Source organism: Stylophora pistillata, chromosome 13 (assembly GCF_964205215.1).
Source record: "Stylophora pistillata chromosome 13, jaStyPist1.2, whole genome shotgun sequence".
NCBI classification, from domain to species: Eukaryota; Metazoa; Cnidaria; class Anthozoa; order Scleractinia; family Pocilloporidae; genus Stylophora; species Stylophora pistillata.
This window is the reverse complement of record NC_142531.1, coordinates 12,170,110-12,188,480: the sequence shown is the minus strand read 5'-3', so window position 1 is coordinate 12,188,480 and position 18,371 is coordinate 12,170,110. Positions and strand designations below refer to the sequence as shown.

Genomic DNA, 18,371 nt, shown 5'->3' with positions numbered 1-18,371 from the left:
GCTAAATAACCAATTTTGCATTTTGGTTATTTAGCAAATAACCAATTTTCAGTTTTGGTTATTTAGCAAATAACCAATTTTTAGTTTTGGTTATTTACAAATAACCAATTTTCAGTTTTGGTTATTTAGCAAATAACCAATTTTCAGTTTTGGTTATTTACAAATAACCAATTTTCAGTTTTGGTTATTTAGTAAATAACCAATTTTCAGTTTTGGTTATTTACAAATAACCAATTTTCAGTTTTGGTTATTTACAAATAACCAATTTTCAGTTTTGGTTATTTAGCAAATAACCACTTAACAATTTTGGTTATTTAGCAAATAACCACATTCATGTTTTGGTTATTTACTAAATAACCAATGTCTCGTTTTGGTTATTTATAAATAACCAAACTGCACTGTGGTTATTTACATATAACCATACTTGTTTTGGTTATATACAAATAACCACTCTAAATAATAAAAATACATTTGGCGCCCCATAAAGGCACAGTGTAGAAATTAGAAGATTGAGAAAAGTATATATGCCAAAGTGGATACAAGAAATTACCGAGAAGATTGCTTTACTTAAATTAGATGATGCCTAAACAGGTCAGTTGGAGTAAAGGAATCGCTTATAAACCTGCGGAAATATGGTATCAGTGTACATCTTGTTGGTATTATACGCATTCCTTTTGGAGTTATTGCCCAAGATGTCAATTCCTTTTACGACGTCTCGTCAACGAACGGCCGATGGATATTCCATAAAAAAACTTTAGGAATAGACAGTTTCTCATCATTCGTAGGGAGGACAGTAAAGCAAACGCATCATGAGCGACGTGAGAAATTTGAACGATTGTGAATACTGTACCAGAACAAGTATCTATTCGATTTGTGTGCGCCTAAAAAAGTGTGTGGACCCCGAGAAGCCATACGCAACATTTTAGGATATGCCAACGCTCCCTTCTGTCTAAAGAGACGCCACGAAATCATTTCTACATCGTGTCATTTCATGGAGGTATATTATTTACTTCGATATTTACAAGCTGTTTTTGAGAAGAAATTACCAGTACTCGAGATGAGCGACCCCGCCTCTAAGTATAGATTCATGAATGCATGCGAGGAATTATTTGACGAGACGGTCAGAGAAGTCAACGAATGGCCAAATCCGATAGGAGGACACGTGCAACTTTATATGTTCAAGCATTGGGAAGCGTTTGAAAAGTTGGGAGAGCATTGAAAGTCGAATAAGTTTTTCGTGGACGACGTGACCGAGGTGTTTGCGTCGTTTCGTAATCCCATGAAAAGCCATTCAGATGTGAAATGGTGACTTTCACATGTGTCAAATATTCCCCAGAGTGGTTTAAAAAGACGGATGAGTCACATCGCTTTATTAAAGATTGGTAATGTAGACTGAATAGTGATATCACGGTGACATGTTTACAATGAGTGTCATATGAGTATCACGTTCTGGGTGGGTGTCATAGGAATCGTATGATGTACGCGTGTCGCACGAAACGGTGCATGATTGGTTGAAGAGTGCTATATTAGAGGATGTTATTCTATGAGTCGTCCTCTCTCAGCTTGGAAGCAAAGACGATTATCTACGGTAGAGTTTGGAATTATATAAGGCAGGTAGAATAGCCGAGGCAAAGAAGGTATACGTAATGCAGGAGCAGCTGTTCGTACTGGTTGACCACATATGTGACCTACTTTTGTATGAAGAAGATATAGACGAGTCCTTCATTCTGAGAACAATTAAAGAACCATTTGTGTTTAAAGAGGACGACCCGTGGTACAGAGTGACGAAACATACAGAGAGAAGAAGACTGAAACTATGAAGTGTCTTCGGAATCTCCTCCGATATATTACAGAAAGAAACTTAGTGAAAAGATGAAGCGAGTCAGCATGACAAAGGAATAATCAACAAACGGATCGAACAGTAGTAAAAAAAAAAGACAATGCTTTTCTACATTTAATGACGATGTTTGTCCGAGCCAAGGAATGATGTTGAATGCACTGTCCTTTTTTAGTAATAAACTTGTTTGCAATGAATCGCGTGTAGTCATTTATGTTTCGATGGAGTGCTGTAAAGATCTCCCCGATTCGTATCCCAAAGAACTGTCTTATCCAACCTATCTATGCCCACACGAAATCTATAAATTCGATACACATTCCTGTACCAAAACGGGGCGCGCCCGCGTCTTGCTGCATGCCATTTTAGGCTTTGAAGACTCACCCTTCTCAGAAATATGTCATCGCCGTATTTCCCGCGTCGCGGACTATAGAGATGTGTGGATATTTCTTGTACTCGTTCGCGAGATTTTAAAACAAGACGAACCGTATATATACGAACCCCGCGCCGATACGAAGAGGAAAGGAGAGATTTTGACGAGTGGCGTCAACTCATGGACCATGCAGTCACACAAAAACTAAGGCGGTTAGGTATTCCCAAACGAGCACACATCCAGATGTACTTATTTTAGCGTTGGCACGAATTTGCGAGAGTGGGAAGGAAAATCCGGGATTGCTTTTTTACGTTCGAGGATGTCATGAAAACATACGAAGGTTGGCAAGATTCGGGACAAAAAACGAGTGTACTCGTGGGAGAGTTAGAAGCATGGACGGTAGTGAAATATTGAGAACGTTGGAGTGACATTTGTTGTAAAAATAAGCGTCAAAGACTTAGAAAGACATAATGAACTGATTGTGTTTATTGAATACTATACACTGAAATGAAAGTACCAGAAAAATAGCTATGACATAAATGAATGGTAGTGTCTGTCATATTTACATGTGATGGATGGGGCGCAAAGCCGTGACATTCACGTGTCATTACATCGTAAATACAATTATATTCGACAAAAATTCGAAATTATTATATACAAGGAATAGCTCGCGATTTGAAGGAATGTCTTGCAAGAAAAACTTTACAAAATAAAATAATTGTCTGTAGTGCCACGCAGGAAAAGTAAACAGTGTAGGTGTCTAGGAAAAAAACTATACAGAAAATGAATAAAAGCGAATATCGCGCCATCCACTACTCAAGGCACTTCCTAACCAAATTAGGTTTGGGTGAATGGGAGGGTAATTAAACAATATCATTGTAGTTCGCAGGTCGCATATTGAAATTACGTTATTTAAAACTTGTGCATCTTAAAAATATATAAAGGCTGATAGTTTCGAAAGAAACTGTTTGGGACTGCGTCGGTGGGAGTAACGAAATAATTTGGATATATCAACAAAGTTGAAATGGTAAATTGGCCACCGTAATGATTGCAAAAGCTGACGTTTCGAGCGTTAGCCCTTCGTCGGAGCGAATAGAGGAATTGTGGGTTGTTTGTGCTTTTAATAGCAGAAAATGGAGCTACGTTATTGGTGGGAGCATGGCAACGAGAAAAACATGAATAAATTAGTGGAATGAAAAGCGTTCGTTGATCCCTGTGGGATTTAGACTGCCGGTTTGAAAGATGAGCTTTTGTTCAAGATTTTCACGGCTTTCCGTGCCACCTAAGTGCAAGGAAAGACCGCAGATTGCCATATGTTGCTTAGAATGGTTAGGTAAATTAAAATGTCTAGCGCCTGGTTTCGATGTGTCCTTGTCATTCCTTTCCACGTCTCGAAGGTGTTCTCGGAATCGGTCACCTAGTCTTCTGCCTGTTTCGCCGATGTATATATTTTTGCAATAAGTGCAAGTTATGCAATAGATTACATTGGCGGAGGTGCACGTGAAGTGATCGGTGATCTTAATGGATCGTTTAGGTCCCGATATTTTATCAGTGTTGTGAATGAAAGGACACGTTTTGCATCGTGCACGAGCGCATTTAAAAGTGCCTGGTTGGTCATTAGTCTGAAAGGAACTTCTGACCAAAAAATTTCCTATGTTTTTGTCGCGTTTGAATGAAATGAGCGGAGGCTGCGAAAAGATGGTGCTTGTCTCTGGATCGTTTTGAAGTAATTTAAAGTTTTTAAGAATGATGGATTTAACTGAGTGGTTGTGAGGGTGAAACGTGAGAGTGAATGGAATGCGGTCGGAATCTTCCTTATGCGACGTTTGTAGTGCTGAATGTCGATCAATAAGTTGAGCGCGGTGGTAACCCGCTTGAACCACGTTTTTTTTGTTTTAGTAATGAATTTACTCCTGGAAATAAACTGGATAGTTTTTGTGGGAGTCCCCCTTATGCTGCACCAGAACTGTTCCAAGGCAAGAAGTATGATGGACCAGAAGTGGACGTGTGGAGTCTAGGTGTAATTTTATACACTCTAGTTAGTGGATCTCTCCCGTTCGATGGCCAAAATTTAAAAGTAAGAATAAGTTTGTTAAGAGTAGCTTGAACCACGTTTATCGAAGAACTAGCACATTGACTCTGATTTGTGGTGGAAATCAGAGTCATCACTACATAAACTACGAAGTCTTAGAAACTGAGAAAAAGGAATGGAATTCTTAACGTGAGATGGATGCGAAGACGAATATAGCAAGTAATTATGCGAGTCTGTAGGTTTGTAATACACACTAGTGCATAAACCGTTACCTTCAATTGAAACTTTGACGTCTAAAAAGGATAAAGAATTGTCAGAAATTTCCCAAGTATATTTCAGGGAAGGTAACGGTTTATGTACTAGTGTGTATTACAAACCTACAGACTCGCATAATTACTTGTTATATTCGTCTTCGCATCCATCTCACGTTAAGAATTCCATTCCCTTTTCTCAGTTTCTAAGACTTCGTCGTTTATGTAGTGATGTCTCTGATTTCCACCACAAATCAGAGTCAATGTGCCAGTTCTTCGCTAAACGTGGTTACCCTGTTTCCGTCGTTCAAGCGGGCTACCACCGCGCTCAACTTATTGATCGACATTCAGCACTACAAACGTCGCATAAGGAAGATTCCGACCGCATTCCATTCACTCTCACGTTTCACCCTCACAACCACTCAGTTAAATCCATCATTCTTAAAAACTTTAAATTACTTCAAAACGATCCAGAGACAAGCACCATCTTTTCGCAGCCTCCGCTCATTTCATTCAAACGCGACAAAAACATAGGAAATTTTTTGGTCAGAAGTTCCTTTCAGACTAATGACCAACCAGGCACTTTTAAATGCGCTCGTGCACGATGCAAAACGTGTCCTTTCATTCACAACACTGATAAAATATCGGGACCTAAACGATCCATTAAGATCACCGATCACTTCACGTGCACCTCCGCCAATGTAATCTATTGCATAACTTGCACTTATTGCAAAAATATATACATCGGCGAAACAGGCAGAAGACTAGGTGACCGATTCCGAGAACACCTTCGAGACGTGGAAAGGAATGACAAGGACACATCGAAACCAGGCGCTAGACATTTTAATTTACCTAACCATTCTAAGCAACATATGGCAATCTGCGGTCTTTCCTTGCACTTAGGTGGCACGGAAAGCCGTAAAAATCTTGAACAAAAGCTCATCTTTCAAACCGGCAGTCTAAATCTCACAGGGATCAACGAACGCTTTTCATTCCACTAATTTATTCATGTTTTTCTCGTTGCCATGCTCCCACCAATAACGTAGCTCCATTTTCTGCTATTAAAAGCACAAACAACCCACAATTCCTCTATTCGCTCCGACGAAGAGCTAACGCTTGAAACGTCAGCTTTTGCAATCATTACGGTGGCCAATTTACCATTTCAACTTCGTTGATATATCCAAATTATTTCGTTACTCCCACCGACGCAGCCCTAAACAGTTTCTTTCGAAACTATCAGCCTTTATTCATATGGAAAAAAAGATTCCATATACCTCTAAGAGTATGTTCCGGATGACTATTGTGTGTGTGAGACAATATTTTGTTCGAAAGGGTGTGAAAAAAATGATTCTATATAGAAATTACATTCGTCAAGTGGAAAAATGAAAGATAACGCTGTAACGATTCTAAGATGAAAACTGTAGATTCTAGAACAAATTCTTGGTGGAGAAGGAGTGTGCATAGGGAATCTTGTGAAATCTACAAACAAAAAAGATGAATGTTTATGGGTGGGTTTGTAATACTGTGAAAATGCATGAGTTGTCTACGCTCTAAAAACCCATGGTTGATGGAAAATCTACACCTAAAGGAAGTGTATTCGTATAGTAAATGTGAAAATAAACAATAAAAAACAGTCTGGAAAGATAGAATGATTTTGTAAAAATTGTTTTTCAAAAGTATAATTAAAAGTGATTTCTATCACGTAATGTGATCTTAAACATTCTTGAAAATAAAGGTAGAGTACTGTATTAAGGTCCACTAGTGCATGAAAAATTAATGGAATGGCTAAGGCGTATTGTTGCGATAAACTTAAAATGAAATCCCCTGGTGGTATCTGGAAAAGAGTAGTTGATAAAAACAAAAATAAACAACGGCACGTTTTACAGAGACAAATTAGATGTTGTCAAAGAAAAAATATGGTGAGAGGAAAAATGGCCAGAGGTAAATATATTGATGTACAGGAATGGGGAAAAAGAAATAAAGGAATTTGTTAAATGTTATTTCTAAAAACGGATCGTGCGTATTAGAGAGTATTTATATGAGTCGGAAATGTGAGCGCGAAGTAAGAATGGCCTGTAGTCCCTTGCAAGCCAGCCACAAAATATTGTATAATTCGAAATAGTCCTCAAATTGCAAAGAAGGACACTGAGGAAGAGAACGCATCTAGGGAGAAAGAAAGTTAGTTGTCAGTGAAGAGGAAGAATTGGTGTTGAAATTGAGTAATGGTATGGATATAAATGGGGTAACGAACAAAGATTTGAAAAAAAGGCTCCAAATGTATTTGAAGAGGTGATATGAAAGTTAATAAAAACCCCCGAATCTGAATGAATTGTTTGTATACAAATGCCTATCCATAGCACTCACGAAATAATTTCGAAAGTCTAAAAAATATTGATTCATATCTGAGGGGTAATATATTTCTATCTTTATGTGTTGGTGCGGCATGGGTGGTCTATACTCTAGTGTACATTTTATATCTCTAAACAATCTGTGCAAATAATGAAGCATAAAACCGTGCTCCAGAATAAAATGTGTCATCTGTAAAAGCGTATCATCTGACATCTAGGAAAAAAGGAAGGGTGATTTAGTTTTTAGGGGGATGAAGTCAAAAATAAGATTATTTAATGTAAGAATTCTTACATTGCGAATGCGTGCTTCTAAGACGCCTGGGCGAAGCAATTGTTCCAGTTCGACATTGGCTTGTAGGCGAAGTTCCTCGCAGTTTTGTGGTAGCGCATTGTCGCACTGGTTTGGGGTGTCGTTCATTTCATTATCATCGATTACGGAAGCAGGGGGGGGGCATATCGTTGAAGGAGGTCAGCAGGGAACGGTGCACGGCAAAGAGGCCACAAGTGGGAGAATTACGTACGTGGTTTCGAAGGCACCTTTTATGGATCCTGTTTTGACAACATGGTGTAGCAGTAGCTCCCACCATGTTGACACATATTTGTATAAAACAAATAAAGCAGTTTACAGGTCCTCCATCCTGGGTTGGTGGTATGTTCTGTAGGCGATGTGATCGTCTCGGAGTATTCATCATCTGTGTAAGAACAAAGGTAAATAAATATCTGGAATAAAAGAAAATTGGAGTTATACCTATGTACTCACAAGTATCTCAAAGTGATAAAAAAATATTCCAAAGAGACCAATGTTGAACTTTTGACATGAACGTTTGGAATGATCCGATAGAAGATGGCATACAAATTATATTTTCATTGAGTCATGAGTGACACGTTAGAAATAACGCAAACTTATTGGTGTGTTAGGGAATACAATTCCTGTCAATCATTTGTGAGTTAGGGAAAACTATACCTGTCAATGATACGAATGGCGCGAAAAAATATCGTGAATAATATTATACCGTTAAAAAGATTCGAATATTATTGGATATATACCCACGCCGCGTCCCCACGTGGGGACGCTATAGTTTCCTATATAACTAGCAGATTTTCTAGCATCATTACAGAAGTTGATTCCTCCTGCTAGAAGCCAGAAGAAGAAGCCAGAAGAAGTCAGAAGAAGAGTGAGAAGAGAAAGACATGGACAACAATAACGTAAGTGTTTGTATGCATAGAAATCTAGAAGAATGGCTTATTCTTTTGACGCTTTAGAAAGTACATCCTCTGAGAATTGGAAGCGTGCCGTGTTTGTGTTATTAGTTATTCAAATTTCTCGAACTTTACCGGCGCGTGTACATATGAGTAAACAATATAATGTTGTTAAATTATAAGGGAAAAAGGAAATTGGTAGAGTTTGGTGACTACGGAATTTTAGACACACATATGGTAGACATCGGAAGTCTGTACGATGCGTTGCCAGAAGTTACAGACGACGAGATGATAGAATTGGCGGAGGAATTGGATAGCGAGCCTTCACCGTTATTCCAATTCGACTTTCAACCCATTGGTCATCCGAAAAAAGCTCTTAAGGTGGTTATGCAAGATCACGAAGCGCGCGCCAGTGACATCAATCGAAAGTTAATATTCTCGTTGTTTTTGCTATTTTTCAAATCAAAGCTACTGAAACATAAAAAACAAGGGCCTAAATCTGCTGTACAACAGTCACCTCTGAAGTCAAGGCTTTCAGTCCCAAATTAAAACTACTCAAATATCGCCATTTTTTGACTTCTGTTTGACTTTGATTTCAATTTTCTTAACTTTCCTTCGGTCAAATTTTCTATTATTCTCCGACCGGGTAGAGTCTGACAAGACGAAACTTTTAAAATCGAAAAAATAGGGGTTGTCATGGTAGTTTTTTCGCTTTTAGCATTTTTCTTGTTTTTTGGCTGAGCGAAAAACTTGTCTTACAAATTTTTCTGATAAATTCACAGCAAGGAAAGCTAAAAGGGTATAACATCTCTGCCAAATTTTAAGGAATTTCACCGAAGGAAATACGAGAAATCTGAGGGGGAACTTTCTATTTTCTCACCTCAATGGAAAATACGTCATCAGAATTGGAACTCGCCAAGATCGCTATTTGAGCATGCGCGAACTTTCGAACCACGCGGTTTTGTCGAGGACGAATGTGTAAACGCGGGCGGTCATTATCTTTGACGTTTTTGTACAAACTGCTTTTGACCTGAAAGTCAGTTGAGAACATACCTTAACTCACTATGTGGCAGAATCCTTGGAAATCTCTTCAAAGTGTTTCAAAATTGCGGAGACTATTCTCGTCGTGTTTGTGACCCTTGGAAGTGATGAGCGACTGGACAATGGCGGTCTCGTCAAAGTACACACAAGACCTTTCCGTCCAAATCGTTGGTACAAATTATTTAAATCCTCATATCTTAGGCCACTGCCAGCAATTTTTTCGGCAATGCTTTGCTTTATTGGGCTATCCGCATGACCTGGGCTGTACAGCTCTCCTCGAAAAGACAGGAGTCTCTGATGACAGTTGTTAAGATATCTCAGGTCTTCGGCGGCGTCCTTGACAGAGATTACAGAACTTCGGTTCATGCACCAGCATTTCATCAGACAAAGCCAACCTAGACGAAAGCAAGATTCTTCGAAGAGCGATCACGTCCTCTAGGGCGTCGTGGGCATCAAAGGTGGTTTGAAATAAATGTTCGTAAACAGAACTCTGCCCAGGCTTTGGAAATTTACCTTCTGCGTTTTGGAGGGAGGAGTGCTTGCTTTTGAAGAGTGATTTCATCAGTGTCAGAATGTCTGCAAACCGGATGGAACTGAGCTCCGCGATAAAATTTTCGCCACCATTTCGAAGTATTGGAATATCAAATGTGTCGGCGTTTAGTGATGATGATGACCAATTCAAAATATCTAACGAGGGTGGGGAACCATTGGCATTTAGTGACTCTTCATCTGTTTACCCACTAGACTCGGGTCGTGTGTCTAAACGTGCTTGCCAAGCCACTTCAATAACATTGCCAAGAGACAAAGGGCCTACAAATATTGTAAAATACACTGTAAACTAACAGGGAGAAAAAGACTCCATCCACAATATTTGTTATGTTCTTTTATATGATAATGGTGTAAAATATGCTATAGTGCAGTTAAAAATAGTGAGAATTTACCGCAAAGACAAAATGAGCATTCCTTCAGACCATCTGTAAGGGTTTCTAAGTCCACCTGTCTGGATCCTTGTGGCAGGTTTGCCATCCCCTTAGCTTTATTCTGCTGATGGAAATCAGGGTTGGAGTCAACAGAACAGGTAGGCCGATAATTAGGACAAGCTTGGCAGGAAAATCTTACCAAAAATTAAGACTCCCGAATAAAGAAAAATATACTGACCTCACGTGCTCGTGTCATTCGTTTTGCTGGGGGTTCGTTTTCCTTGGATCATACTGGAGCTTCCTTTTGGCATTCCACGTTTTGAACCCTTCGTGTAACCTTTTTATTTTTGTTTCTTTTCTGGTTTCGATCGCTTCCACTTTCCGAAAGCGACCTGACGCACTACGGATGTTGTGTAGGCATTGTGTAAACTTCTGGTCTTCCACTGTGAATATTGTGCTCACTACTGGAAAGTATCGATGCCGTTTCACTCTCGTCAAGTAAACTTCGCGATTATGTGACAAAAATTGTGCACTCCCGTGAAGCCGCCATGTTTGTTTACATATTTGATGCCATTTGACAGCTCGCGCCATTTTCGTACCCATTCTTCGTCCGGCCAAAAAACCCTATTGAGCCACCTTAATGCGGTCCACAAGCAACGCGGTGTGGCCCAGAAGAGACAACTGCCTCCCGCTTCCAAACGTGATGACATTGGAAAAGAAATTACACGCGGCGTGCCTGACATGGCGCGTCGCGTGATAAAAAAATCTCAAACAACCCAGCTCTGGAAAGGCAAACAAGTGAAATACAACGACCGCATCATATTTAATTTCTCCACCAAGAAGTTTAGTCACCCACTCCAGTCCTCCAAATTCACAGTGGCTGAAATCTTGAATGACACCACACGCTTCGACACCTATATGCAGACCTTGGCTAACCAGCTCAATCCTGATGAGAGTTTTGACGCCGACGACGAGTTCCAAGTCGACATGACTGTCATAGCAGAACCCGACGCCGGCAGAAGAACGACCCTCTCCATCTTGGGGAAGTTAAATATGACGACGGTCCTTCGCCATAAACGTTGCATACTCTCTATCAAGAATTCCGAAGATGACCTCTGTCTGGCCAGAGCCGTATGTCTTACAAAAGCACACCTCCACAAAGATGACAATAAGGAAGACTTCGACTACTGCAAAAATCTTCGACACTACCCCATCTCCTTAACGCGTTGCGCCAAATACCTTCACTGTGAAGCTGGTGTCCCCGAAGGTCCCTGTGGTGGTGAGGAATTGAAGAAATTCCAAGAGTACCTGGTCCCCGTCTACCAACTCAACGACATGAGCGTACACTTTCCCTATTGCATCACCTTTGAGGGAACCGTCACAGCACCTAAAGTCATACGTCTTCTCTTAAAGTCGGACCCGGAGGGAGGCAATGGGCATTACCACGGTTGTAACTCGCATTCCGGCTTCCTAGAGCGGAGTTATTTTTGCGATGACTGCAACCGCGGGTTTAATACCGACGACTTCCGTCACCACCCATGCGAAGGCCGGAGATGTAAAGCGTGTAAAACCATAGAGTGCGGACCCAAAAACACATCACCCCTCCCTACTTTACAGTCACTGCAATCGTCAGTTCTACGACGACACCTGCATGTCCCTCCACCATAACAAGGGCTTGTGCGCTACGTGGATTCATTGTGGGATGTGTTGCAAGGAGTTCCAACCAGATAAACAGCATCCTCATCACTGTTACTGGAGCGAATGCGGGAATTGCAGAGAAGAAGTCGACCTCCGCACCCATAAATGTTTTCTACAGCCCGTCCTGGCCATGGAAGATAAACCCAAGAAAAAAAGCAAAAGATACCTTTAAAAGACAGAAAAGTTAACCCCGACGTCTCCGAATACATCGAGCCTCTTTTGAAAGTGTGGTAAGATTTCGAAGCCATGCTGGACGAAGACGGTATTCATATCCCTATCCTCATCGTGGCCAAAACGTTAGAGAGCGACGAAGTATTTGAGTTTTATGGTCCCGAATGTACCGGTGACTTCCTAGCGTTCATGGATGAATTGGTGTACGGTCCGGAGGAAAATCTACGAAGTAAGCACGAATTGAGAGAAGTCATCGGTATATTTCACAATTTAAAGGGATATGATGCCGTCTTCCTACAGGAGCAGATGGTGAAAGAAAAGCGTCCCTTTGAATTTATCATCCCTAACGGCACGTAGAATCTCTGCATGCAAGTGGGCAAGATCGTCTGCAAGGACAGCATGTGTTTCCTCCTCATGGCCTTATCCGCTTTCTCGAGTATCTTTGGCATCCCGAGCCCAAGAAAGGATTCTTTCCACATAGATTTCATACCCCCGACAATCAGAATTACGTCGGCCCACACACTGCAGCCGAATACTATGACCCCGAGGGAATGTCAGAAAAAAAGAAAAAAGACTTTGAGGCCTGATACATGGAAGAACAAAGCAAGAACCTCACATTTGACCTGAAGAAAGAATTGGTAGCGTACTGCCGCTCCGACGTGAAATTGCCGAAAGCCGGTTGCCTCAAGTTCATAGATGAGTTTAAGACCATAGCTAAATTTGACCCCATGGAGAAATGCATGACGATCGCCCAAGCCTGCAACAGGCAACAAGAGTATTCATAATATATGTTATATAATGTCATCCTTTTTTTAAAAAAGTTATGTATTCTTTTGATGGGCACTGGCGGAAATGTGTCATGTCCCCAGATTCCATCGTCATTGAACCGGAAAACGGCTGGGAAGGTGCCACACCCAACCATTCCCACGTGGCCTCAGAATGGTCGCTCTGGACCGAGCGAAACCTAGGGACGAGAATACAACATGCGAGAAACGGTGGAGAATACAGCATTCCTTACGGTTCGAGAGTCTATAGTGTAGACGGATACGATGCACAAACTCGTACCGTCTACGAATTCCATGAGTGCCTGTTCCAAGGCTGTAGAGAGTGTTTCCCGCAAGGAAACCAGATTCCCTTCTCTTCCGCTGGTCTCACGGTAGAAGCGTGTCGACGTCAGACGACCCAGAAAACTGCCACATTACAAAGATTGGGGTATACCGTCGTTAAAATGTGGCAGTGTCAATGGGAAAAGCTCAAGAAATCGTCTCCAGACCTCCGCAACCTTACTCAGTCTCTCTCTTTAACCACACTCCTCCATCCGCGTGAAGCCTTCTTTGGTGGACAAACTGGTTCGACCACACTTTATCACCGCATAGACCTCACCTAAGGAGAGCAGATCCGGTACGTGGACGTCACTTCTGAATACCCGTGGGTAAATAAATATGGGGAATACCCCATCGGAAATCCTACCATTTACTTGGAGCCTGACAACCAAGATCCTTACGCCTACTATGGCCTCATGAAAATGGATATTCTTCCTCGTACTTATCTTTTCAACCCCCGTGCTGCCTCATCGTCAAAAAATTGGTTCTGCCTCTAAACTTACCTCCCTCTCTGCCGTACCTGCGTCCAAGCTGCATCCGTCAAACCCATGGGAGAACGAAATTACGTGTGTCCCCACACGGATGATGAACGCATGTTAACCGGTACGTGGTGTACTCCTGAAATACACAAAGCCATCGCCATGGGGTACCAACTGAAACGCATACACGAGGTGTGGCATTTTGAGCATAAACGGCGTGGTCTCTTTGCTCTTTACGTCGATACCTGGTTAAAAATCAAGCCGAAAAGTAGCGGATACCCCGCCTGGTGCCAGAAGGAGGAGCAAAAATCCCACTACGTACAACAGTATAAAGAGCGTGAAGGGATCGACCTGGACCTCGCCATGATTGCCAAGAACCCTGGGAGGAAAGCCACGGCCAAGCTCATGCTGAATTCCTTCTGGGGCAATTTCGGCCAAAATTGCAACAAGTCTAAGACTCATCAAATAACACATCCCACCTCTCTGCTAAACCTTATTGACGATCCCTTGGAGCAGATACAGGATATCCGAGTCCTTTCCCCCGAGCTAGTGGAAGTAGTAGCTAAACACGACGATCAAGACCCGGATAAAGGACGTGCCACAAATGTCTTTATCGCTGCGTTTACGTGCCAGGCCCGCCTTAAACTGTACGAGTCGTTGGAAATTCTGAAAGATCGAGTCCTGTACTACGATTCAGACTCTAAGGTGTACAAGTGGAAACCGGGTGAAACAGAAATTGCGTTGGGGGATTATTTGGGGGATATGACAAACGAGCTGGATGAAGGGGACCACATTGTGGAGTTTATTTAAGCTGGTGCGAAAAATTATGGTTATGTCACCGCACAAGGGAAATCGTGTGTGAAAGTAAAGGGGTTCTCCTTAAACGTACGTGGAATTGCTCAGCCAAACTACGAAGTCGTGAAACAGAACATCCTGGAGGAAATACGTCACCCCCCGGATGAGTCAAGAAAGACGGATATCATCAACCCTGTACATTTTGTCCGCGACCCAGTTAAGAAAAAAATTAGAACAGAAACAGAAATTAAAGCATATAGGCTAGTATTCGATAAGCGTGTTATGGACAGTGGGACATTTAGATCGTTACCATATGGATATAATAGATTAGACGTTGAAGACCTCGAACTAGCAAGCCTTTTAGATAGTTAAACATTGGTTTTTTTTATTTTCTTCCAATAAAAAATTATTGTTAACAAGACAGTGTTTTAATTTTTCTTAAATTGCCTTAACCATAGTAACTTTTTTTATAGCATGGGAAAATAAGTCACTGTTTACAAGATACAAAAAGGTTCTGGCCGTACTACGGCATGATTTGCTTTTGCCCACTGAAGTTTAGTCATGCGTCCTCCACTGTTACGATAGGCTGTATACCTCCTAGCATATCATTCTTCTAGGCGTTTGATTCGATCCGAGACTGGTTTTCCTTTATCAATGTTATACAACATCTTAATACCTTTAGAAATGGCAGCCACCCTGGATTTAAAAATAGCGGATTCGATACCCCTTCCTTTTGGTGTCTTTGGAGTTTTTCGTCGTTTACTAAATAGTGGGGGCTTCCTCCGTTTCTTGCTTTTGCGGGGCTGCTGTCGCGTGACACCTTTTCCCCTGGTGATACCTCTCGTCACGCCTACCATGATGCGACTGCTTGCACATACACTCGTGACGAATTATTTAACCCTTCTGAAATGTAGCGTGACGATGCTTGCTCCATCTTTAGTAAATTTTGTCAGATTATTATTTTCCGATTTGCTGAGTTGCGTTTCCACCTCGTCGATGTGTTGATTTCGCAAAGAGATGTAATGAATGTGTTTCGGTTCGTAGTAATAACTCCCTTTCAATAGAGGGCGATACTGAAATGTACGCAACAGATCGGTGGTCTGATCCCCCATGATCACGGGAGCACACAAGGAGGAGTAGAGATAAAGCGTGTGAGGGGCCATACCATTGTGATAGTTACTTTTTTCAGATGAATGAACGTGTGAGTGAATTCGCGGAGAAAAAAGAGTTGAGTGTCTACCACCACGTTGTCTGAACCTTTTATGCTACTACATCCTATTCCGTATCTCTAGACATTATAGCTAGAATCGCTCGGATTTCTTGTTTCGGTAAATTTTTTCCCTCTTTTCCCAGCCTTTGTAGGTGATGTCCTTTATCCATCCAAAAAGAAGGCACGAATCTTTCCGTAACTGAAAGTTCACATTTTCCGCACTCACAGTAATACTCTCGTTTCCTTCGTCGTACATCACATCAAACTGTAACGGTTGATCTCCTTCGTATAACGAATCGTAATTTTGAAGCTGATCCAGAAATTTTACGTACTCTGCTTCAAATAAGGCTTGAAGTAGAGTATACGCCGTCTCCATGCGTCGATGCTTTACATCACCATAGTTCACCCTGGCCGAAACTTCAGTCAGGGCACCAGAACTCCCTCTCTTGCGATAAACGACTCTCCACGTTTTGAGCATGGCTGACCCATTGGATAATCTTTTGAGGTAAGGTATCAATATCGATTCGTGCGGAAGCGAAATACTGGACATCCCTACTTCCCAGTCACCCTCCAAATCCAAGTGTTGGTAGAGGCGATTTTTCCATGAATTGCTGGTGTTTCCGGGAAAATATTTAATGCTTCCATAGTTACTCGGTAACGTCAAGTAAAAGTTACTCATGTTGTAGCGTGTGAACAAATGAATGATTTTTTCAGGTGTAATGTCTTTATTTAATCCTTCTAAAGTGCAATGTGTCGATGCTTGCTCCGTCTTTAGTAAATTGCGCCAGATTATTATTTTCCAATTCGCTGAGTTGCGTTTCTACCTCGTCAATGTGTTGATTTCGCAAAGAGATGTAATGAATGTGTTTCGGTTCGTAGTAATAACTCCCTTCCAATAGAGGGCAATACTGAAACGTACGCAACAGATCGGTGGTCTGATCCCCCATGATCACGGAAGCACACAAGGAGGAGTAGAGATAAAGCGTGCGAGGGGCCATACCGTTTTTATAAGTGCTTTCTTTAAGACGAATGAACGTGTGAGTAAACTCGTGGAGATAGAAAATGATACTGTCGACGACCACGTTGTCAAAACCTTTCACAGTGCCACACTACAGCCCATATCTTGTGGGAATATAGTCTGAATCCTTCGGATTTCTTGTTTTGGTAAATTTGTTACCGCGTTTTCGCAATACGAGATTGGGTCCGTTTGTATAGATGGGTTTTCCGTCATAGGTAATATTCTGAACCCACTCACAAAGTAGGCACAAATCTTTCCGTATATGAAAGTTCACATTATCCTTAAAGTGATAGAAAGAACTAAAGAGATTTTCTGGTACTTTTGCTGCCGACACCGTAGGGGATTCCTCCCTTTCGTTGAAAATCGTATCAAATTGAAACGATTTATTTCCGGGATGAACTATAGAATCGTAATTTTAGAGTTGATCCAGAAATTTTAGCCATTCTGCTTCGAACAAGGCTTGGAGTAATTCATACACCGTTTCCATGCGTCGATGCTTTAAATCGCTATACTCCACCAGTGTGAGTATCGACTGATCGAGATTTTCTCTCGAACGGTAAACCATTCGAAATGTTCTCGGCAATATGGAACCGTCGTTGAGTCCTTTGAGATACGGTATCAAGAGCGATTCGGACGGTAAGGAAATGCTGGACATACCTACTTCCCAGGCCCCCTCCAAATCCAAGCGTCTGTTGAGCCGATTTTTCCAAGAATTGTTGGTGTTTCCTGGAAAATATTTGACACTCCCATCGTTACTCGGTAACGTCAAGTAAAAGTTACTCATGTTGTATCTATTTTCAAATGATTTGTGTTTCAGAAGGACGCAGTTGTTTTATTAATTTTCTTTCTAAAATGAAGCGAGACAATAGAAGCACCGTCTTTGAACTGTGTCAGTGAGTTTGTATCCGTTTCACTTATTTGAATTTCAGTCACGTCGATCATGTAATTCCGTAATGGAACGTAATGAATCTTTGGAGGTGCGTAAAAAAGCTTCCATGTAATCGAGGTTGATACGGAATTTGTAGTAACAGATCGGTTCTTTGTGAACCTATAGTGACTGGATCTCCTATAGAGGAATACACATAAAAGATTCTGGAAGCCGATGTCCCTCGTTTATAAGCAGACCGCTTCGTGTTTATAAATGTCCACATGAGCTCGTGAAGATAAAATTTGAACATCTCCCCATTTTCTTCCATACTCCAATATCTTTTCAATATACTTGAATCGGATCTGGATTCAAACCATACGTTAACGCGTTTTCTAGACGCTAGATTCGCAGCATTTTTAAACGTGCTGACATTAAACCTCGCTTTTGGTTGTATCCATCCCAATAAAATGCACAAATCTTTACGAAGCTCAAAATACACGTGATCACGGACGTCGTTGTTAGAAAGAGTATCTGGAATTGTCTTCTCTTCGGATACCGTGCAGGTTTCTAGAGCGTCGTTAAAGGAGACGTCAAATTGTAAGTCAGGAAATTTTCCCGTAGGCATTTCATTGGCCCACACCCCAGATTCTCCCAGGTTTAAAAGATACTTTTCACGTTCCACTTCGAATAAGGCTTTGAGAAGATTGTGTGGTGTGTCCAGGGGTTGGTCTTTGATATCACTGTAATGCACGTAAGTGGTCGTGACATCAAGCTGTTGCGTGACCACCACGTACACCCGTCGTTTGGTGGTGAGTAGTCTAGTGGCAAATGGGAGGTTATTGAGGTATTTTTTCAATCGAGATTCGTGCGGGAGTGAAATACTTGACATACCCACTTCCCCGTCTTTGTCTAATGCAATTAGGGATGAAAGACGATTTTTCCAGGAATTGGGAGTATTTTCTGGGAAATACTTGATACTGTCATCGTTACTCGGAAGGGTCAAATAAAACGATTCCATCGTCGCTCCAAT

At 41.4% G+C, this 18,371-nt stretch overlaps 1 protein-coding gene across 1 annotated transcript; it reads left to right on the top strand.

Moving 5' to 3' along the window:
* Nucleotides 1-13,519: 13,519 nt before the first annotated feature.
* LOC111336541 (uncharacterized) lies at nt 13,520-14,260 on the top strand. The gene has a single exon (XM_022942651.1). The coding sequence runs from the start codon at nt 13,520-13,522 to the stop codon at nt 14,258-14,260; it is 741 nt and encodes a 246-aa protein (XP_022798386.1).
* The last annotated feature ends 4,111 nt before the right edge of the window (nt 14,261-18,371 follow it).